Source organism: Choristoneura fumiferana, chromosome 4 (genome assembly GCF_025370935.1).
Source record: "Choristoneura fumiferana chromosome 4, NRCan_CFum_1, whole genome shotgun sequence".
NCBI lineage: Eukaryota > Metazoa > Arthropoda > Insecta > Lepidoptera > Tortricidae > Choristoneura > Choristoneura fumiferana.
Window position 1 is genome coordinate 16,535,323 of NC_133475.1, and position 24,752 is coordinate 16,560,074.

The 24,752-nt window shown below is 40.7% G+C and overlaps 1 protein-coding gene across 1 annotated transcript; it reads left to right on the plus strand.

Annotated features, from left to right (window-relative positions):
- The first annotated feature begins 3,120 nt into the window (after positions 1-3,120).
- Positions 3,121-24,613, plus strand: Cow (Proteoglycan Cow). Its single transcript, XM_074087146.1, is given in 12 exon segments — positions 3,121-3,183; positions 4,132-4,329; positions 14,490-14,535; positions 16,307-16,409; positions 16,793-17,029; positions 17,447-17,633; positions 18,362-18,446; positions 19,515-19,613; positions 20,279-20,377; positions 21,094-21,258; positions 21,261-21,407; positions 21,860-24,613. Coding segments are annotated over 11 exon segments (1,443 nt in total). The 5' UTR covers positions 3,121-3,183; positions 4,132-4,239; the 3' UTR covers positions 22,045-24,613.
- The last annotated feature ends 139 nt before the right edge of the window (positions 24,614-24,752 follow it).

Genomic DNA, 24,752 nt, shown 5'->3' on the forward strand with positions numbered 1-24,752 from the left:
TTTATTAAGTTATTTGAAAAAATAAGTTAAAATTGACCACCATTTTATCTTCGAAACTCCTGGGAAAAAGCAATAAAAAGTCAATCTAAATATATAAAACTCAAAGGTGACTGACTGACATAGTGATCTATCAACGCACAGCCCAAACCACTGGACGGATCGGGCTGATATTTGGCATGCCGGTAGATGTTATGACGTAGGCATCCGCTAAGAAAGGATTTTTCGAAATTCCCACGCGATAGGGAATAAATGGGATTTATATTTTCACTTTGAAATAGCCCTATTTCCGTAACTATAATTATTAGAAACTTCAAATTTGGCATGCAAGTAGGTAATAGGTACTAACAGCTAAAAACACTTTTCAGGATTTTACGGAATTCCCACGGGATAGTGAATAAATGGGATTTTTGCACCATCTGTCTAAAAGAAAATCTGTCCGTATTTGTATTTCCATGTAATCCTCCGAAAATGAATCAAAACACGAAAAAAGGATCGCAGAAAGTAAATGTATGTTACTCCAAATTTAACGCGAGCAAAGCTGCGGGCAAAAGCTAGTGTTTTATATTAGGAGCAAGTTAGGAGTAACTATTTGCTAAGGACGAAACCAGAGCCTCATGTTAGTCCTGTCTCGACGACGCGACCTCGTGGCGCCGAACCTTTCCTCAAAACAAGCACACATTTACATCCCTATGTCGTTGCCTTAAAGTATAAATTTAGTTTTACTCCCGTGGCAACTTTTGCGGTTTTTCTACGTCTGTCGTAGAGTCGTAGTGATTTTATTGCTTGAAAACAATTCCTAGCCACTACGCGGCCCACGAGCGAATTTAGTCTCTATAGTTTTGCCATGTCAGTCCGCTCGCGACTTACCTAATTTAAGATTTGTGCTATGTAGAAAGCTGTAGGTAATTTCGCATGATGATAATGTGAGTAGATAAAATAATTATATATTTCTTGGATTTTTCGGAACAAAATAACGAATAAATCATTCGTCTTTTGAAAAGTGGTCGAATAGGTAATTTGTCCCACTAATATTGTAATGCGGAAGTTTGTAAGTCTGTTTGTTTGTTACCTTTCACGACTGAACCACTGAACCGATTTAGATGAAATTCTGTAAGTATAAGTACAGATAGTTTGAAACCTGGGGAAGGACATAGGATAATTTTTTTCCCGGAAAATTGCAAAGTTCCCGCGGAAATTCAACTCCGTCCGCGTTGAATCCGCTAGTTCGTAAATAAAAAAATCGTGAGTTATTAGTTATATCAGTTCTGTTATTAATACGAGTAGGTATTCGAATAAAAACTTACATAATGTGTGCCTAAACTAAGTTAATTTAATAATTAGTACCTAAATTTGAACGAGTACCCACTAAAAGCGTATCTATCTAATAAATTAAGTGTCATGATTTTAATTTAGGCGAGTCAGAGCGCGGGTTTGAGTGATGGCCGACTAATTACAAAGGTTACGATGTAAAACGTCATCCACCCAATTAAGACGCAAATGTTAAGTATTAGTAATTCTGTTATCATTGTTCCCACGCGGGCCCAGTGGGGATTGGGAACTTCACACACACCATTTCCTCAAGATGGAAAACATCGTCATTAGCGTAAATCTCGTGGTAAATTTCGAATGTAATTTCGCACACCATTTCGAAAAACCCAGGGTTACGAGCTCGGGTTCGAACCGACGGTCCTCTACTTGAGAGGCCATAGGTCGAACCCAATGCCAAAAACTAACTAACTAATTTGGCTCTGGGACCCAAAGAGGGTCTTGGCCTCCGAAACGAGAGCATGCCATCTGTCCCGATCGTGCGCAGCCTCTTGCCAGTCTATTATATCATGCCCTAAACCGATTTTACGATAAAAGGTCTTTTACTCGTTTCAACTTTTTTTTTTCTTTTTTTTTACTTGGACTATAATGCTTTCGTATGTCCAGCTGCCAGGCTGTTCAAAAACAGGTCGCATTTTTCAACCGATTCTCATGAAATTTTGTGATTACACCTTGTTCTTCGTACAGACACAGCACTGTTGGGGTTCTAGGGATCAAAATATTTCCAAACTTTATTAAGTCCTGGCTCTTCGCCGGCCGCTACCGCAGCGCGCTCGCTCGCTACGCCCGCAGGGAAAACGCTTGTTGCGGCGCCAATCGCGCATTATCGTGGCCGGGCTGTTAGGTTATTTTTACGGCAATGCCGTAGCATCACGAGACGTACCTACATAGGTACCATTAAAACAGGTTCGTTATAATGATGACCAGATGATGAGACGACCATAGGCGCCACGTAATGCCGACATGGCACTTATGGCACGATTTTCAGCTGTCGCGTTTTGCCGACCGTGGCGGTCAAAGGGCTAGAGAGCAAAGGGCCGTCAGCTATCTCTCTCAAAGAAATAGCATAGCTAGGCCTAGTGGTTAGAGAACCTGACTACGAAGCTTGAGGTCCCGGGTTCGATTCCCGTGTCGGGGCAGATATTTGTATGACAAATACGAATGTTTGTTCTCGGGTCTTGGGTGTTTACTGTGTGTTTAAGTATGTATCTATCTATATAATTATATTTATCCGTTGCTTAGTACCCATAACACAAGATTTGCTAAGCTTACTTTGGGACTAGGTCAATTGGTGTTAATTGTCCCGTGATATTTATTTATTTATTTATGATTTATTTAATGATTATCGTCATCATTTTCAGCTTTTATATTTATTACTGCTGGGTACCTATAGGTAGGCCTCCTTTCAAAATAAGAGGCTTGGGCTGTAGCTCCCATGCGGATCCAGCGCGGATTGGCATCTTAAGTATCTTAACTCACAATATTAACATGTTCATATAAAAAAAATCAAACCCTACAACTCGCATTCGCGCCTAAAATTGAATTCAGAACGTCTCTCATTTTGTGAGAGTCAATTTTTTTTTCTCCCACCTCTGTGGCAAGAGTAACTAGCGGCATCGAGTCTAATCGATTGCGCGCGGCGCCGCCACGGCTGGTACTCGCGGCGGCGCTCTACCCACGCACTACGCCATTAATTCTAGAACAACAATGCGCCTCAAATCCTTACTCTTAGGTGCTGGTGCGCCACTGAAACGTTCCCAGCCAGTTTTAGCTTGGGATTAATGTAGGCTCGGGTGCAGCAGGGGGCTGGGAGGGAGGAGGCAAACAGGATGCCTCGGGACGCAGCGGAGAGAAGCGGTGTGTAGAGGCGATGGTTGATTCTAAGGGAGCGGTGTTGCTGCCTACGAGGATGTTAGTGGATTTGTGTTAATTTTGTTCTCGGGTCTTGGATGTTTAGTATGTATTTATTTATCTATTTAAGTATCTTTATCCGTTGCCTGGTATCAATAGTACAAGCTTTGCTTAGTTTGGGACTAGGTCAATTGGTGTCAAGTGTCCCATGATATTTATTTATTTATTATTGTCACTGCTAGTGTTGGCTCATCAGAGAAGTAAGTAGTAGGTATTTATAAATGCGAAAATATTTCTGTCTGTCTGTCTGTTACCATGTAAATGATGTGAATGAATTTGGTATGAAAGTAGTTTGAGATCCTAGGAAAGACATAGGATAGTTTTCATCCTGAAATTACACATGTATAGTATAGATTAGTGTGTGTGACAAAGATGCCTAAACGAATACTTCGCGGACGGAGTGAGCAATACTTAATAGATGCATAAAACTACATAATTCATTAAAAATAAATAAACACAGAACAACACAAATTCATTACACACATAAACATACATTATAGATAGATAAATTAGATCTAAACATGTGTGCACTGTTTAATAGTGTAGGTACCTAGTATAAAATAACGTTACCTACCTGTATTAGTCGACTAAAAAACAATAATACTTTTGCAACTTGCTACAGTCTCGACTGGACAGAAATATACAGTTATACATAAATATAAAATGACAACAATGACACTGTAATAAGTACCACAGCACGCGTCATCGTCAATGACTCTACCTATATCGAGTCAATGTGTAAACTTATGGTTAGTGGCATACCTACTGTGTATAGATATTTTTGACACTTTGGTAACGTACCTACATATTTTTATGATGTTGACTGTACAACTCCACTCATTTGTAAAAAAGGATTCAGCGGCCACCTGCCTCTCAGAGGCTCTATACCTACAGGCATTTACTTCCCTCCACCTCTGGGCGCATCGAAACCGCGCGGCGGCGCGGCAGTGTACGGCGCGCCTCCTCGCCAAACCGACGCGACCTCCGCTGCCTCCTCTGATCATGCGCGGCGCGCTAGGCCTCCTGGCCGCCTTGGCCGTGGCTACAGCCGCCCGGCGGATCGACCAGGACTTCGAGTTCGACGACGATGCGGTACGCACAAACACTCCGCGTTATTTGATCTATGTCGCTCAGTTTCACAATCGCGGTCGCGACTGTCTTTTGTCATAATTATACAGCATCAAGGGAAACCAACACAGATCATAATGAGCCTGCGGGTAAATCTCAGGGTATAGCGATGCTCACTTGTCACGATTTGACCTATCCCTTTCTTATACTTTAGTTTGTTCCGTTTTACCATCTCGCGGTCGCGACGGCTGTCTTTTGTCATTATTTTACAGTACCATGGGATATCCAGGCGATATGAGCTTGAAGGTATCCCGCGATGCTCATTTGTCACGATTTGACGTACCTATCCCTTATCCCTTTCTTGGGTACGCTTCACCATCTCGCGATCGCGACTGTCTTTTGTCATACAGTATACTGTTATCCCCGCGACGTTCATTTATCACGATAGGTTTACCCTTTCTTATTCCTCAAGTTAGAGACAGTAAAAACGTGAGAAGCAACGCGGCGTTGGCTCATAGCCAATACTGAATTACTGAGTTAGACTGCATCGGTTCAGGGTCGCGACCGAGGGAAAGTAATTAGGGCTAATGCTTCGGGGACTTGCCGATTAATTTATGGCTAACGGTGCTTACAACCCTTATTTATATTGCTCGGGGATTTGCCGTATTAAACGGTCTACAAAACATCGCGTAAACGCCGCAGCGAATACTTACAAATGTATACGAATCGTTACCTACCTAATTGAATTTGAAACATGTGAAGAGAAAGCTTTCGCTCGCATATTATATTCTATTGACTAAACGCCAGTACCACCTATGTATGTTTGTTGCAGTATATTATGACTGTATTCATGATATTCATTTTTATAGATAGGTACAGTTGTACAGTCAGAGTCACCAGCACCGATACCTATCTGACACAATAAAATGTGCATAAATCGCTGGGTGAACGCAACAGTGGCATAAGTCAAAATATTAAAATACTTAACTAGTAATGGACGGTAGTGTAATGATTAAAAATGATTGACTGTAACAGTCCATTACTATGTTATTTTAATAAATATTTTGACTTATGCCACTGTTGCATTCACCCAGCGAAATATCTAATAGGTACTTAGAATAGGTACGACTCCCTAGGGCCGGTGTCAAATATTTTTGCACGCTCCGCTGTGGCAGATAGATATTAATACAGGTGACTGTACAGACAACATCAAAATATTGTTTTAGGTGCAATAATACACACACGCTCTACGGTAGCCGTAAAATGTTTACGAACTTTGGCAGCGTCTTACCTATGCCAGTGTAATAATAATAAATAAGAAAACAATCGATATTTGCATAATAATACGGCGTGCACAAATTATGAAAGTAAGTGCAATGGTACCTATGCATGATGAAGCAAGATCAAAGTAGGTCAAGCTGTATTTTCTTAATTTGCTCACTGGGGTTTTAACTTGGATTTTTAAAGCCTACACCAAAAATTAGAGGTGAGACGTATTTACTGGAATAGGTTTTTGGAATAGGTTTTGGCTTGGACGCGTGAGTACGCGTTCCCGCCCGCGATTATTTTAGCGTATGTACGAGTATTTAGGAGTACCTACGGCGGCTGACAACGTTCCGCCAACTTGAAAACAAATACAAATTGCTGACAGTCCTAAGCCTGTATAAAGTATGAAGGGAAGTTTTTAGTCGGTATTTAATATAAGTTAAAATTAAAAAAATATGAAGTGTGTGAAGACTGACTGTGACGTGGAATTCGGTAGTTCGATATTCGTAAAACTACTAAAACTGGTACGGTGTATACGCAATCACGGGAGCGCATTTACGGGAGTCATTTTGTTTACGCAATAAGTCAATTGAGTTAAGTACTCATAGATACTCGTGGACCTTATAGTCTTTGGATCTAGTCTTTTTGTGGACGCGTACTCGCAAGACTCAGCCCGCTTTTTGCCTAGTACGTCTCACCTCTACCAAAAACAACGATTTTGTAAAACATTTTCTCCTTATGCGGCGATCCACCTAGTAGGTACCGGGCTGACATTAAAAATTGCTGATGCGGCAACCAACCTCTATAGTCCAGTAGTTCCCAAACTTATTTTTCTCGTGGACCACTTTCAAAATTTTACTGGTTTCGGTGGACCCCCTGCTGCTACATTTCTACCACATTCTTAAAGTCGCCAAAAAATAAAAATTGTGTCGCTTCTGAGTTCTGTCCAGTCGCTTGCCCTATTAAAATATTATCTGCTTAGTTAGGTACTTAAAACAATGTAGGTAGGCCCTTATGAAAACTATGCTTACATTTTGCCTCTTTACTATCAAAAGCAGATAAATTTTCGTGGACCCCCATTAACATCTTATGGACCCCCATTTTTTGTTCACGCCTACGTAGACCCCCAGCAAGTCTCCCGTGGACCCCTGGGGGTCCACCTGGACCACTTTGGGAATCACTGCTCGGTGACACGGTTGGTTACCATTTTATCGAAGGTAATGCAAGGTCGCTATCGCGATATTTTTTTGTTCACGCATTTTAGTGTAATAATCTAAGACTCTAAGAATCTATCAACTGCTCGTCACCTTTTACGAAAGTTTGCTTTTTCCGATGCAGAGACGTTCATTTTTGAGGAGTCCTGGTGCTTCACCACCCGTTTTACCATATGCATTACGAGGAGCATAAATTGCTTAGCAACTGTGTTAAAGTAATAAAAATTCAACCCGTGAAATACTTGTTATTGAGTAGTAACTCCGATAGTCAACTGTGGTCTTCATCATCAGTTCCACTTCACCAAATGATGATTTTCTAGAGCAAATGCACGAATTACTACTAAATATATCTAATTTACTATAGGTGTCCCTACAACATTTGAAGAGTTCCCTCAGATCCTGATTTGGTGTTTATGGGACCTAATTGAAGACATTCCTAAACGAACGCAAAAAAAAATCAAATCGGTTCATAAATGACGGAGTTCTGTCTGAGGTAACAAACATTAAAAAAAAACCTGATAACCTCCTCCTTTTTTTGAAGTTGGCTAAAAATGAGTAGGCACCAAGGAAAAAAAGCCCGTTTTATTTTGATCTAGATCCTCTCAACCGTCGGTATACATTTCCAAGTTTTCCCATTTGTTGCGCGTTTTTCTGCGACGATTTCAACAATTTTACCGCGAGCTGTGCCCTCAAACTCGCCGAGGCAATTAGCACCACTGGAGGCTTTTGTTTAAGTATGTGGAATGCGAAACCCGAAACGTTGGGGCTTAGCCTGCCTGTAAATACTTCGCAGTCACGTTGTAGAACCCACCGTGTAATAAATATACCTACGTATAATACAGGGTATCCGGAGCAACGACGTAGGAACTTTAGGAGGTGATACACAGGAGTATAAGGAAGAGTTTGAACCCTTAAAAGTCTTAGTCAAATGTGTGATATATTTTTAGGAATATCTAACAAGTTAAGTGCCCGTTTAAATAGTAGTAGTACAAAAATATGTATATCACTCATATGATTAAGAGATTTAGGGTTCAAACTCTTCCTAATACTCGAGCCTCCACCTAATCTAATGAAGTTCCTATATCGTCATGGCGGAGTTCCGGACAACTTTTACTTGGCGGAGGTATTACCGTGCTTCCAGATAAGTACCCTTCAAGCAAGAGCTCAGGCTCCCACGCATCTTTAAGTTTTCTAGGATTTATGCGTAAAGTTACATTTGAAATTTTTATCATCACCTCTTCAGCAAAACAAAAAAATCTTGCGAAGAAACCTGTATTCACCTACGCCTACGAATCAGTTCAATAGTATGTGTGAAGTTCTCTTCCTCTGAGCAAGTTTCTAAATTATAAGGACACACATGCCAGTGAGGCGTATATGCTAGAGATGACAGGGCTCTGGTCAGGTGCCGGAGATGATGGTGATGATTTACTCGTGTAGCCGTGTAGTGGCCGATGCGTGTACGATATGAACAATGGTATTCTAAGAACCGGCAGTTAATCGTAAAAATCTACCTTTCATTGCAATCGAAGCCACCCAAAGCGTGAAGTATAGTGTAGGTACGAGTAGAGTCGTTTATTTTATAAATAGAGTCTACTCGTAGGTCTACCCACGTTTTCGCGTAAGGCAGGTAGGTACAGTGTAATTTACTAATCTAAATCATAGATATTCACAAAAATTACATCGTTGACTTTATTAATCTTCATTTCATGCGATTTTTTTTTCATCTTTCTATTCAATTTAATAAGTCATAAACATTAATTAAAAAGGAACCATCGAGGTCACTTTATTTACGTTGCATGAAGAACCTACCTGGGCAAAATAACTATTATTTTTCTATCTAACACGTAAATCCTCGAAATACATCTATAGTCTTCGTGTGGTATGTCTAATAAACGCATTTATAATACATATTAAAGTGTAATATAATAAAAAAAAACACACTAAATTAAACAAACGAGTAGTTTTGGTAGGTAAAAATTTCATTTTAATACAAGCTTTTTTTGCTGACTGTACTTTTTGTCGACTTTACTTGCATTGTCACCCAAACTACATTGGCGTACCAAATTTCAAGTCGATGCCATTGCGGAGACAAACCTGGCCGGACTACCAGGGAGACACTATTATTTTTACTGTCACGCAATTTACATAATTATGCCAAATTTCAAGTAAATCCGACTATTGGAATTTGGTCTAATTTTAATTGCAATATTTGACTACACACAGCTTAGACAACGGGACAGGTGAACGAAACTGAATACATAAAAGCTTGTTAATAAAATAAATTTATTTTTAAACTCGTAAGTACCTACTTAACCTTCTGTTGGTACTTAAACTTATATTTGTAAGCGGCTTTAAATTATCCTGGTCAGTCGATTGGATGGGTTAAATATCGATGGTGGAAGTCTCAATTGGCGTAAGGGACAAAATACCGAAAATCACTTTTAAACATAGAATATTAGAGTTTTTTTTCTCTGTCGATTGGTAGTATTCAAGTTACGATACGCCCCTTACTTTTGCTGTTATCAACATTTATTATTTTAAAATAAAATAGCTTAAGGGACATGATATAAAATATTTGAGCTGAAAAATGGCGTAAATGTATTATTTTTTTAATATTTGGGTCGTAAGGGGCTGTGGCAGTCTCATATGTCCTTTACGACTCGGCTCATGTCGTTAAAAAAAAACCAACAAATATAATAAAAGGGCGTATGGGTCAATTATTGTTTCATTGCCCTTTACACCCCAACATTTTATAACGAATAAGATAAAAAAGCAAGAAGTTGTTGGGCGTAACCTTACCGCCTGTACCTATTTCTTGTACCTAACATCAAAATACTAACGCGTCTACCTACCTTCCACGCGCCGAGCGTTTGCGCATTGCACATTCGGTCAGTCGTGTCAGACACGTCAAACACGGAGGACGTATTTGATTGCCTACGTTTGTTCTTTGTCAACGCGCGTATTTTTTATAAGATGCCAAAAGCAAAACAAAAAAAGAAGATTAAGTTGATGGATCCCCTAATGGCTTGACGTCGAGCTAACATTTCCGTAATGGAATTTCAGTCAAGGATGTTGAGGTAAATTTCTCTTAGCTACTTTGTTTATTTTAAGCTGTCCTGACAGATCCTAATAAAGGAAGCCTGTGCCCAGCAGTGGGGCGTATATAGGCCGAGATGATGATGCATACATAATAATAATTGGCCTGTATAATTAATTATGTATGCTGAGGGTTAAAAATGGTATAATCGGAACGTCGTAAGGGACATTAAAAAACAGCAATTTATAAAATAATAAATACTTTTATGGGCGTAAGGGGTATAAAAAGCAAGAGCTAGAGTAAATTGTCGGTCGTAAGGGGCAGTAGCAAACAGACATTAAAAAAAAAGGTGTAATTGGTACGTCGTAAGGGGCATTAAACAACAGCAACTTATAAAATAAGGAATACTCTTATGGGCGTAAGGGACATCAAAAGCTAAAACTAGAGTAAATTGTTAGTCGTAAGGGACAGTAACAAACAGCCATTTTAAAAATTGAGGTTACTTTATGGGTGTAAGGGGCACTTAAAGTAAAATACCTTGCTTGCTTCTTTTAGTTCATTAAAATACCTTGTTAATGTTAGGTCGTAGGAGGCATCAAAACAGATGGTTTTTAGAACTTGTAGTGATTGCAACAACAACTCAAGCAAGCATACTCCCAAATGTGCAAGAAATAGTGCAAGCAAGCGTGCAAGAAAGCATGCAAGCAAGCATGCAAGCAAGCAAGCAAGGATTTACCTAAGCAACCACCTAAGCAGGCTTGCAAGTGAGCATGTAATTTTGTCAATCAAATCAACAAACATGCAATTTTATCGGCATGGTATCTCCTCCAGCGCTCATAAAGCGGGCTGGCGCCCCACTCCCTCACAGCTGCAATCAGTGTGTTAGAGGAAGCATAAATAGTGCAAGCATGCATGCAAGCAAGCGTGAAGCCAGAAGGCAAGCATGCATGCAAACAACAAATCAAGCAAGAATACTCCCAAATGTGCAAGAAATAGTGCAAGCAAGCATGCAATCAAACATGCAAGCAAGCATGCAATCAAGCAAGCAAGCATGTAAGCAATAATGCAAGCAAGCAGAGTTAGTACAACAGTGGTGGTAGTGAAAATCATTTCATCATCATCGTCATCAACAACATCATCAGTTCGTTTAACGCTACCCCTCGGAACTATGCTGTTTTCCGGGATAAAAACTTATTTACTTGGCGATTTTTAACATCTGCAATATCTTCCTTGACCCTCTCAGCTATAAACAAACAAGTCAGCCATAGCCGAGCATTTGTTGGAGTCAGGACCAAACCACTGGACTGAGCTTCACAATCCCAAAATTCTGTCCACGGAACGTCATTTCTACTCAAGAATGGTACTTCAGTTGAAATAAAAAAGCATAAAAATGTCAACCGGGACGATGGATATAAGCTTTCATCTTCGTGGAATCCTGTTAATAATAAGTGTCGACGTCGGGATGAGTGTTGTGAGTCGGTATGATGGGGTGACAAATTAAAATCACCAATTGCGGGTAGTTCGTGATACGAGTGCTGGTACTATTAGTGATCAAGTGCGGGTAGTTCGAAGGACTCGCGCTGCTAGGCAGACTTGACACCCCACACTTCATTCCACTCGTGACCACGGCCACTGCAATGTTGCCGAAACGTCGAGGTAAATATTACTCGTGTGTGTTAGCGTGATAAGTCCCGTTGGTGGTATTTTGACTATGAGTGAGAATCACGAAAGTTTAAAACGTTATAAAATTTATTTGATATTTATTTAACTTTTAACTTATAATGTCAATTTAAAGAAAATGTTACAAATTACATATTTTTTAAGGGGACGTGCAAAATTATGGCTTTTGAGCATTATTTTAAATAATTAAAGTGGTTCTTTGAGTTAATTCACTATTTTTTTTAATTTTTCTACAGGAACTTACGTCCAAATATGTAGCAAATAAAATAGAAAATGTCCTATAAGACCAAAAATCGGTTACTACATTATTTATTTATTTACGTTTTATGGGTGTAAGGGGCTATGACACCCGTATGTCACGGGCGTAAGGGACAGCTATTTTTCTTATTAAGCTTTTTAGGAAAATGTCTATAGTTTCACGTTGAAAAGCAAGAAAATTCAAGATTTTACGTAATTATAACGTCCTGCTAAGTTAAATATTAACAATGCTGTGAGGGTTTGAAAATTACCAAAAACTTCTTTTCGCTCTCCTGAAAAGTAGCATTTTGTCCCTTACGTCAATTGAGACTTCCACCATCGATATTATTAATGTGGCATAAATGAATAAAATTGACAGGCAGGTACGTAAAAAGGGATGGACGGCGTGGGAGCAATATAGAAAAGGCTCTCGTCAATTATGAACGGCGAGGAGGGAGGGATCCATCACACGTTCATTTACTATGCAGGCGGCTCAGAGGACCTAAGCCTGGTTATTAGGCTATGTTATAAACATAATTTAAGTATAGCGGCTAGGCTTAATGTACATAAGCTGCTCTAAGTAAGTATAGTTTTAAATTTTGATGCGCGCCCAACAGTTTTTGTTTTTTCTTATGCTCTTTAAGGTAGTTTTGGGGTTGATCTTTATTGAGCCTTTGCACACGGTTTGTCAAACACTGTATATTTAAAAAAAAACACATTTTTATTACATTTTTAGGGTTCCGTAGCCAAAATGGTAAAAACGGAACCCTTATAGTTTCGCCATGTCTGTCTGTCTGTCCGTCCGCGGCTTTGCTCAGGGACTATCAATGCTAGAATGTTGTAATTTTGCACGAATAAATGTATATGTTAACTATGCCGACAGAATGGTAAAATGAAAAAATTAAAACAATTAGCGGGTTGCTAAAACGATTTTTCGATTCAGTGATTTGTTTGCAAAATGTTCAACTTTAAAGTGCAAATTTTAATTAAAATCGTGTCCCCCCCCCCCTCTAAAATCTAAACCGTAGGATGGAAAATTTTGAAAAAATTCAGGATGGTAGTAAGTATATCAAACTTACAAGGAAAACTATAACGGTTAAGTTTTCTTCAGAATTATTAGTAGTTTAAGAGTAAATAGCAGCCTAAGGTATAAAATATACCTAAACTTAGAATATTCCGTACAAAATACGAAATCCTTATAAAATTTTACTTATTGTTTTCGTAATGGCTACGGAACGCTATTTTGGGCGTGTCCGACACGCTCTTAGCCGGTTTTTATCTTAAGCAAGACTGATATAAAGGGTTTATATGTATTTTAATCTACATAATTTTTATCTTTTCATTTTATACTATACCTATTGTTTGTTTATCAAGACTGATTTATTACCATACACGTTTTTAATTATTCCGAAATATTTCAGTAAGTAGTTAACCATCTATTAGTTTTACTAAGCGCCCCTGTAAATGTTTTTTCACTTCTCATGCTTTTAAAATGTTACTTTAGTCTCTGCATATCGGGTTCAATTTTTTTTAAATTTACGTTGGATTATCGCCATTTTCAGTGATTGTCTATATACAATTTTTAGGGCGTGGAAATAACCTGAAAATGACAACTGTGCTGAGAAATATAAAAAAAAAATTTCGTGAAACACAATAATTGTATTTATTAATGATTACGAAGTTCATTTTATTATGCATTAACTAGTACAATACGCGTAGCAATTTTTTTTGCTATTTGAATTTTGAGCAGAGGCCTACTCCGAAGCTCGAAAATCGAAGTTCGTATCGTACCGTCCCTCTTGCTCAGTATAAGTGTCAGAGGGACCGTACGACACGAACTTCGATTTTCGAATTTCGAGTAGCCCTGCAGATGTCCATAAGTCGTATTGAGCGTACGTTTTTAAAAAGTAATATTTTAATTTTGAATAGAACGTCGTTTTTTTCTTCGCATTCAAAATGAAAAGTAGTGTTTTAATGCGAGACTAACAACCATAATGACACTTGAACTATAGCTACCCTCGCTCTGTCTGGTGGCTAAACACCTCGTATCATTATGGCTTGCTTTAGTCCCTTGTTGAACAAACTACTATTCAGGATCTTTTGTTTGTATTTTATTGATAAATGTTTTATCGATGTTAAGAATGTATCTGCCACAGCGGAGCATCCAAAAATATCTGCCACGTCCTACTAGCTCTACAAATAGAGTCACATCAATATTTATGCACGCTTTGCTGTGTCAGATATTAGTGCTGATTGTACAGTGTCAAGGACGAGACTATTATTTGAATCAAAAATGTCGATTGACCTTTATAGCCTTTGCACACGGTTTCTTTTTCCATAGACAGCTTTTAACAGCGCGTTTTGTTTACCATAGAACAGCAGGGCTACTCCGAAACTCGAAGTTCGTGTCGTGCGGTCCCTTTGACACTTATACTATTTAATACGAGAGCGAGAGGGACCGCACGACACGAACTTCGAGTTTCGAGTTTCGGAGTAGTCACACAACTCGCGTGCGTATCACGTTTGTATCGAACAAACCTAAAGTTATTCGAGCAATTTATTAACGCACGTCGAAAAAGTTCTCGTGAGAATTGGGCCTTATTCTAAAACGCTTCTATAAGTAACAGCTGTTCGTAATACTAACCCAACCACTTGTTAAAATATTCAGGATTATTTAGTTTTAAAACAAATTATTGATGCCCAAATCAAAAGTTTTTGAGAATTTTTTTAACCACCAGTTTGTCTTACAGGAAGGTGCAGCGCGGCGACCGCGGCGCTATCTCTACGATCCGCATAGTACGTATTTACCATTATCAATAACTATGTGAATGGGAGTATGTTTGTTTGACTGTCTGTTACGCCTTTACGCATAAAGTACTTAATCGATCCTGTTAAATTTTGGTATTGAGATCGTAAGAAACATATGACAACTTTTTTTTAATATAAGTACAATAGGCCCCCCCTTTCTCCTAAGCTTCCACTCGTCTCTGGCTTCGGCAAAATGTTTGCCAGTCCGGCTGGAATCGCTCCAAATCGTTCCGCCACCTTCTTTTAGGCCTACCTGACTTACCTCTTCCCCTTTGCCCGTCGCTTGGATGGAACCCAATCAGAGGTGATTTTGGCCCAGCGATCCGAATGCATCCGGCGGACATGACCTGCCCAGTCCCACTTGAGTTTGGCGGTTTTTGTCCCCACATCAACAATTCGGGTTTTGCAGCGCAGTTCAGTATTGCTGATTCTATCAGCTCTTCGAACACCTAGGATACTGCGGTCCATAGCCCGCTGGCAAACCTTGAGTTTGGACTTCTGAGCCTCAGTCAAAGACCAGGTCTGAGCGTAGGTTAGGATGGGCAGGAGGCATGTCAACGAGCTTGCGTTTTAAGGCTAAGGGAAGTTTTTCTTTCATTAGTGCTTTTATGGACCAGTAGCTCCTCCAGGCCTTTACGTTACGTTTTCTTTGCCTTGTCTGTTTTCGAAGGAGACTATCTGGCCAAAATAAGTACCTAACTTGTGACAACTTTTACCCCGGAAAATGGTATAGTTCCGATGGGAGCACGATAAACGAATTCTTTGGTTTGCTGGCAACAGATAGTGACCTATAAAGGTCAACTCAGCCATCAGCCTGCGACTAAAATGCGGCCAAAACCATCAAACAACCATCAAGTGAAAATACCCCTCATGTACAATCACCAATATTTTCTTGCTTTCTTGCACCTTCTCACATTTTGATAAGATCCACAAACATACACTTAAAAGTGCTGCTGACTGTTCTACCCAATCCGAGAAGGTATTCCAGTTGAATAAACAGAGTCCCGCCCCAGTCTCTTCGTGAATGCAAAATAAAATAGGTAGGTAAGTAAATAAAAGGGGAAAAGGGATTTCGCAAATTTACATGTTTCCAACGACAGTACGGGCCAGAGTATCTTTTATGTAGTAAGTAAATCCAATTGATACTTTGCTTGAAAACACTTACTTAATACTTATTACGTTTTCTTGAAAGGTAAGCTACTTTAATACTTTCATTCATTCATCCCATTGAACTGCGAAATTATCTCAGATCTATTCAAAGCATTCGGAAAGTTCTTTGCATTTTCTGAAAACAATAACATTTATTTGTTAAATACATTTTTTTTAAATTAAATATAATTTCGTATAGGTGTCAAATAACCGCGGCATTTCCACATTGGATGTGTACATAGCAGCTAGAGACAGCCTTTGCGCCAGAAATGACACATAGCGAGGGTCCTCCCCTTTTTGCCTAAGTCGGCGGCCCATATCCCACACAAAACGCTTCGCATTCGCTTCCCAGCAGCCTGCCATTACCACATTAATATTTATTTAATTACTTATTCATTTATTAATATTCTACCCCGAACCCAGAGGAGCAAACTTATTCCCTATTCTAAAATAAATTATGGACTTTATTGCTAATCCTTGTCTCTCTCTTTCCTGCGGAGCTAGCTCTACATAATATAGTTTGGCCTACTAAAGTTTTTTCTTGTGAGGGTAATACCGTCAGGGGAAGCAAGGTGGCCATTCTGTGTACATTTTATATTCTGTGACCCAGGTCCGCTGTGTAGAGCGTTGGTATGCGCGCGACGAGAAGAGTGCGTGCTGAGAGACGCCGGCACCGCACTCTGCGCTGACCGTGCGAGACTCCTGCGCAATGGGTAAGTATAATCAGAGCCGGCCTTCCTTAGCCATCTAGGCGCCCCGGGCGAGTCATGAATTTGGCGAATATAAATAAATATATATATATATATATATATATGCTGCTTTAATTTGATAGTGACACACCTCAAAATTCTAGGGCAGTTCATTTTTTAAATATGTCAGTATTCAATCAGTTTAGTTCAAAGTCTGTCTGTCTGTTCGTGTCACTATCAAATTAAAGCAACGCGCTCAACTTACAACTTTGAAATTAATTGAAAGTTATAATGTCCTCTACATTATCTGTTTTACATGGTTTTACGTACTTTGACACTTCAATTTAGACCCTTTGACTTGTGAAGTCAATAAAAAAATCAGTTAATAGAGTTTTTTTTTTTAATAGTGATGTGGTAGTGAACGCGAATGAGTCAGACGGCGAAACGCGCGTGAAAGGCGACCCGGAGTCAGATTGGAGTCGGGACGATGACGTGTTCTACGAGACGGCGCCAGAGTCGCGTGAGCCAGGGCAGGACCGCATATTGGAGGGGGACAGAGCTGCACCGGAGTCCGACCGGGCTGGCCACTGCGTCGGATGCGGCTCTGTGCCGCGCGCGCAGTTCCTGTGCGGCTCGGATAACAGGTAAAATTAATGGAGATGCGTCCAAATCCACAAAGTTTAAAAACAGTAGGTGATGAATGGAACGCATAGGCGATTTGATTAATACCTATAATTTTCGGTGAAACTACTAATTAGACGAGATTTTTTTTAAGAAATCTAATCTACAGATTCAAATGGGTTAGGTTAAGTAGGTAAGTTTATTTTGTAACAATCCCATATCCCATAAAGTTACCTACAATATCAAATGGGCAGTTTGTATTCCTCGACGTTTCGAACACATTGCAACAGCCAAGGGAACGAGTAGGTAGGCTGAAGCATGGGGTATCACGTTCACGTGCACGTGTGTAGCCGCACGAGATTTTCGAACTACCCGCATTTGTTTTCTTATTTATGTACATTTATTTATTTACGTACGATTACTACTTTTGTTAACCCTAGGACATACTCTTCCCTCTGTCGCCTGGACCTACACAACTGCGTGCGCCGCCCGGCGCCGCCCGTATCGCTGGCTTGTCGCGGCTTCTGCCCGTGCGCGGCGCCCGCGCCGCCCGCGCGTGTCCGCTCGCGTCCTCGCGCCCGCGCACACAGCGAACATCGCGATCACGACGCTCGGGACGAACATGACGTAAGGCACTACTAACCTTACATAAGTAAGTACTCCTCCCTCTGGCGTGTGGACCTCCATACCTGCTTGCACCGTTTATGTCGCTGGCATGCCAAGTCTAATGCCCGCGTCACATGAAAACCGCGAACACATACGCTCCGGTCGAACATTACGTAAGGACTAGGTATACGAGCAACAATAATATTAAAGCAAACACACAACCCATAAACTTTTTGCGACGCATAAACAGGGGCAGTCAGGAAGAAGAGCGTTTAAAACTTTTTCAGTCACATTAAGCTAGGTATATACATTTATAGATTTAAAAACAGCCAACGAAAAAGTATAATATAAATTGATAGATTGGCTTTCAACTGCGACCCGTGCATAAAAGGAACTGCGGGGCTACTACGAAACTCGAAGTTCGTATCGTCGTCCCTCTCGCTCTCGTATTAAATAGAATAAGTGTCAGAGGGACTGCACGACACGAACTTCGAGTTTCGTAGTAGCCCTGCTGCTACCTGAAATGTATTTTAGGTTAGGTTAGAACTGCAATCCTCAATACCTATATTATTGTCATGGGAAAGGAGGGTTAATATGTTCAGCCGTATTAACCCCACTTTCCCACGCAGCATTTTGATATTGCTCCAGATTTCTGAAATACTACTAAACAGTGGGTTTATCAGTCGATTACCGATGAACCTAAAACGGTGAGGAAACTAAAGATAATACAAGCACAACTGATGTTCCAGGAATGGAGGAGGAGAGGGCGTCGTCGCAACCGTCGTCCCAGTGCCATCCGTGACAATGCCATCCCAGCTCGTCGGAGACCGGCTGGTGAGTGTTCAAATACCATAGCTAAAACGTCGGTATTTGTTTCGTTTAATCAGTCCTTCTAGCGTTATCTTAATCTGTTTAAGTAATGACTAGACTAGAGCATTTATAAAAAGACAAAAAAGATGAACACCGAAAACAGTTTCCAATTCTACAGATTTTTCTTATAGATTCCCAACTCCATCCCAGCCTATATACGTCCCACTGCTGGGCACAGGCCTCCTCTTAGAACAAGAGGGCTTGGGCCGAATTTCCCAGGCGGGCCCAGTGCGGATTGGGAACTTCTCACGCACCATTGAATTGCTTCGCAGGTTTGTGCAGGTTTCCTCACGATGTTTTCCTTCACCGTAAAGCTTGTGGTAAATTTCAAATGTAATTCCGCACATGAATTTCAATATACTCAGAGGTGCGAGCCGGGGTTTGAACCCACGACCCTCTGCTGGAGAGGCGATAAGTCAAACCACTAGGCCGCTACGGCTCCAGATTCCCAACTCATTTTACCTTAAAGAAGGTCGCCGTTAGATACGACGACGAGCGATACGAGGAGGAGTGGTTAGGAAGAACTGTGATCCTACAGCGCGCGAGCCGAGCAAGCGAAGCGAGTGGTCCGCAGCAGCGGCGGGCCCTGAAGCGCTAGAACCAATATTTTTTTGATCGTGGAATGAATAGAGTTTTTGAGTAGAGGCGACAAACCTAATCTACTTTCGTCCTGGAAGACACAGGAAAATCATTTTGGGCGCTCACAAAAAGGTTGATTGATGCTACTATCTAGAAATGGAAGACGTACTTACCTACAACAGATCTTTCCAAATTTCATATTTAATTAAGATGAATAATGATCCTTCATAGCGCCTACTTTAGCTCTTGATCAAGGTAGAGCGAGATTGTCTAGCTACACGCTTCCGCGCCTCTCATAAGGCGCCATCGGAATTTTACTTTACGCTATGGAAACTTTAAAACGGCGCTCCTTGCCATCTGGCGCTTAGAGCGACCTCCTTTTGCTCTAGGTACTCCGGGGCTGGTGCGAACTGGATGGACTGTTTTTGCTTTATTTTTAAACTAATTCCCCAGAAGGCGAAGGCTGCGCGCTAGACAAGATGGCAGATCGTCTGCTGGATTGGTTCTCGGTGCTGATGGGTGACGCCGGCGCCTCGCCGCCCGATCGCCGCGGTATGCTAACCTCCCGCAAAATTAACAGCCTTGCCAGTCCGCCACCGCAAGTTCATGATGCATCGCATGCGTGCGGCCGCGCGTGGCAACCTAGCGAGTGAGGCGATCCGGTGACGCTACGGAGTTGATGTAGTGAGCGCATGGTCACACAAATTCATATTATGAAGAATACTAACCGCTCGAGGCGAGGCGGTGCTGGTCGGGTGCTGGGTGGCTGTAATGAGCTGTGACCTTTAGGCCTGATTCAATCAATTAACAATTTGTCAAAATAGATACACGGGTCACTCTGAGTCGGGGCTGTCTATTAATACGTGAATAACCGTGTATCTTTTTTAATAATTAGGCAATTGATGAAATCAGGCCTTAGGTAATTAAAGTCTACTTAGGTATCAAAGTTGTTTTAATTTATGAATTACCTATTTAACCGAAAAATATAGGTATCTATATAAGTATCACCAACCTTACGGTTCCAATATTTGTAAGTGTTTCTTTAACTCTACCCTTAACTATACCGACTGTTTTGCCTACTATCAAAGGGCAGGCCACGATAGAGAGATCTCAGTAGCGTATACTTAATAGAATAAGTCAGCCAATCAAGTTAACGAATTTTTAGCCGTTGTACCTACTCAATGAGATGCCCGATTATTTACTTTCACATGCTACAGGGTTCCCTCGCGACTGCAAGCCGGAGACACGTTGGATGTTCGCGCATCTCGACACCGACAACGACGATTTGCTCTCTTCTGCCGAACTATATGCGCTTCGTAAGTAATCACTATTTAGGACACTGTATTCAATATATAATTATTTAGTATTGTGAATTCATTCATACATGGATTGAGTAAAATCCTGGAATTTTAATGTAACTGCTAAACTTAATAGTTCACGCAGTCGAAGTCCTAATTAAAGGCTAGTTACAGCATAAAGTACGAGCTTACGTCGTTAAATAATTTATTCTTAAAATTGGACGCTTTCCAATGACACCACATGATTAATTTGAGTTGTTTTGGCACGCGTTTACCTATATAGTGTTCCACAACGTTAACCACTTTCTATCAAATAGGTTTAGTTTAGCTTAGTGCCGTTTCTGTACAGATTCGAATCCATGTTTAATTCTTACGATGTTCCTAAAACAGTAATTAGGCACTAATTTGCGGTCAAATGCGAAACTCTGCATTAATCTACCAATGTTTTTTTTTATTATATTTCGTACTACGAGTAAGGTAGATTCCTAATTATTGTGATTCCAGACGTCTCTGTAATTATAGACCAGAGGCAATTGTATATGCAAGAAGCCCCATGTCTAACGTGCGGGTTCTTGCCATCGCTTTCACCATATCTTTCGTCACCATCTTACCGTTAGAAAGAAAGAAATAATGAATGCGATAGCAAGCGTTTGCGCGTTAGACAATACGCCTCAGTTCGGTCGGACGTGGCAAGATGGAATTGTCAATCTCTTATGTTTCCTTCCTACCTTCAGGGCATGACGATCGCGAACGTTGCTTGCGGCCGTTCCTCGCATCTTGCGGGGCGGCGGGGGAAGCCGCTGAAGGGGGGGAAGACGCGGGCGTGACGCGCGCTGCGTGGTGCGGCTGCCTTCGTCGTGCCGCTCGCCCCTGCACGGCCCTCGCGCGCGCCCACGCTGCGGCGCCCGGGCTTACGTGCCGGCGTGTGACGCGGCGGGATATTACCGCCCGCGGCAGTGCCATGCGGCCCTCGGTGTCTGCTGGTGCGTCGACGCACACGGGCAGGAGGTGCCGGGATCGCGTGGGAAGGGGGCGCCGACTTGTCCAGGTAAACAAACACGCTTGCGCGCGTGTGACACTATACATAATATCCTACTGATATTATGAATGTCAAAGCTTGTGAAGATGTTTGGATGTTTGTTACTTAATCACGTCTAAACCGCTGAACCAATTTAGGTGAAATTCGGTAAAGGTAGGTAAGTACAGATAGTTTGAGTCGGGAAGGACATAGGGATAGTATTTATTCCGGAAAATTGCATAGTTCTTGCGGTATAGCGATAAACGAATAGGTACCTACTTACAACGCGGACGGAGTCGATAGTGTACAATATGTCGCTATGTCGAACTTTCAAGTTAACAGACACTTCTTACGACATATTATTTTATGACATGCAAACGATAAATAGAGGTGGACCACATATTTGCTTGATGATACTATCCGCTAAGCAAATTTTTATGAAGGTAGTTACTTTATACACCTAAACATTACATTTTTTCCAGGAGACAAACTGTCAGCGAACGCAATCAGTCTGAGCAACGAGACTGGCGAAGAGGCACAAGACGCGCAGGAGGCGCGCGACCGGGGCTCCCGCCGCTCGCACGAGGCCCACGAGACCCGCGGCGCCCCGTCGGACGACGAGGACGCCTTAGCTTCTGGCAGTGGCGACTCCGAACTACGCTTCTAAGCAACAGCCAGCACTCTCAGCGTCAGATAATATCGGCATAGGGGCAGGGCCGGATTAGCCGTCGGGGGCCCTAGGCAATGAAATTCTCGGGACCCTTTTCAGCTGTTTGAAGAAAATGAGCTCTTTGCAAGTTCAATCAAATCGACTAACAGCATGCGTCGAAGAAAAGCTATATTACCCATGTGTATCTTAGGCTACGTACCTACTATGCGGGTAACAGTGCGGTTTGCGCGCTATCTCTTTCTCAAGCGATACTTTGAAGAGGGACAACACGCTAAGCGCGGCGCGGTACGTAGCCTAAGACCCGGCGCGTTTTCTCAATTGTTGCTCTGTGCGTCCTGTCTGAATGATCCTGTAGGAAATGTTCGCATAAGGCAGCAAACAAGAAAGCAGGCGTGCTGGACGTTTCGGAAACGCTTTAGCCTCTGGGTCTATAAGAACGAGTGACCATTTTATTTAAGTTTGTTTGTGGCGGTATCATCTGGCACTGGCTGGAAGTGGCAATTATTTACTTTAGGTAGAACGTATGAAGGAGTAAGGCACGCGGTCACATGTCAGAAAAGTCGTGCAGTCTAGCTTATAATCTTACAGCCGAAATTTGACGTCACCTTGGGAACAGAGTGGCCGAGACTCGCTGAGTCAGACTTGTACTTTTTATAACGGCCAGTGGGACAAGTAAAAGCAATGCAAGCGTGTCGTTACAGTCTATGTGAGACGTTCAGTACATGACGTCACTAATAGAGTGGTAAAATAAAGTACTATTTATGAGTTGTCATCCGAGTAGGTAGGTACATAAGTTTACACCTCCATTATGTTGAAAAACCTACTTGCTTCCTTAGAGTAGAAAAATTAACACGCGGCTCAGTCGTTGTGCTTCGTTCGTTAAACTGTGAACTGTAGTTAGTTTATTTGCGTCAAATCAATACCTAAAACATACTTACGAGTATGTTGTGACCGACCGTAGGTATTTTTTCTACCGAAGTAGAGATTAAAATATTGATATTTTTTTAGCTTTATTAGGTTGTTGCAAATTGAGTTCTACAATCTTATATTCCCATAAAGGTATGTAGATACTACCTAAGTAGGAATGCCCTGTACTTACATTGTACCTATAGCGGACCAGAATGTTAAGCTAAAAAACATAACTAGCAGAGTTATTAGTTATTCTTTGTTTTCAAGGCTTTTCTAAACACTTCAGAATGATTTAAGATTTAGTAAACTTTTCTTAAAGATAAGTGATTGATTGATTATGCATGCTTGAAATACAGAAAACTAGGTTGAAATTAAAACTAAATTGCCATATTTTAAACATTTTGCTTTTCTAAAAAGCTACCGTCCAAAGAACAAACAAAAGCTAGTAAAATTCTAGTGTTGATATCATAAAGAGAAAAAACTTTATTTTCAAACGAGGATGGAGTGAAAAGATTTCTTCATAGAAATTGTTTAGACAACTGAGTTGCTTTTTCCTTTTCTTAGGGGCTTTCTGAGAGTAGTGTTGTCAGTTTAAAAATTAGTCAAAATACCATAACAGGACTTATCACGCTATTTTTACACGAGTAATATTTACCTCGACGTTTCGGCAACGTTACAGTTGCCGTGGTCACGAGTAGGTCAGTCTAGTCGTGACCACGGCAACTGTAACGTTGCCGAAACGCCGAGGTAAATATTACTTGTGTAAAAACAGTGTGATAAGTCCCGTTATGGTATTTTGACTATGAGTGAGAATCACGAAAGTTTGAAACATTATAGTTTAAAAATTAATCTAACAAAATGATTCAAGACCTCATACTGGATGCAGTCTACATCATGCGGTCTGTCTGGTACACAAAAAACTGTAAGCTGACTACAGGATGTAGACTGGGTCCAATGTAGCAAGTGCTCTACTCTGTATCTTCAAATGAGTAGGCACTAGACTTTGACATAAGCATTTGTATCTCTGAAGAAGCATTAAAAATACAGATTATAAATTAATTTACAATGCAGCTTCAGTGTTGTAGAATTAAAAGATTGCATGTATGTTGTTCAGAATTGTTACAAAAAAAGAATATTTTTAAATGAGCCCTCAGAAATTGTCATAGAATCAAGTTGAGGTATGTGACATCAAAGTTATTTTTTATTCAGCAATCATTCTGATGCTGATAATCAACACTTTGTTCTTATGGTATGGCACTAATTAGAGTAAATCATATATGTATTGTATAGGATAATGTGTTAATGTTTGAACCATTGAATATTTTGAACCGTGGGAGACTTCCGGACATTAATCAGCCATAATCTGTACTTGTAACAAACATCTTAGTTATAAATAATGAGTAAGCTTATGAATGTTTAATACTAGTGTTTATGAGGTTTCGCTCCGAGGTGGTGGTTCCATGTTTGTTTTACTTCTGTGTGCCATTGATGATTGTTACGTTGTTCTGTGTGTGTAGGTGTAACTCTTAGACCACCCTCGGAGTGGCTAGTCCTCCTTGAACAAGTCACATTATAGACAATTGTTTGCACTTTTTTAAATCTCACTGTATTGTAATGTAACAAAATGAATTAAATTAGCCGGTATGGTACTTAATAATATTGTAGTTTCTTTTCCCTTATACTGATCTTCCTATATTAATTCTATAATACACAATGGGTTGTCACAGAATAAAGTAACATAATTATGACAGGGGGTTTATATAAGTACCATATCAACAAATATTTAAAACTGGGAC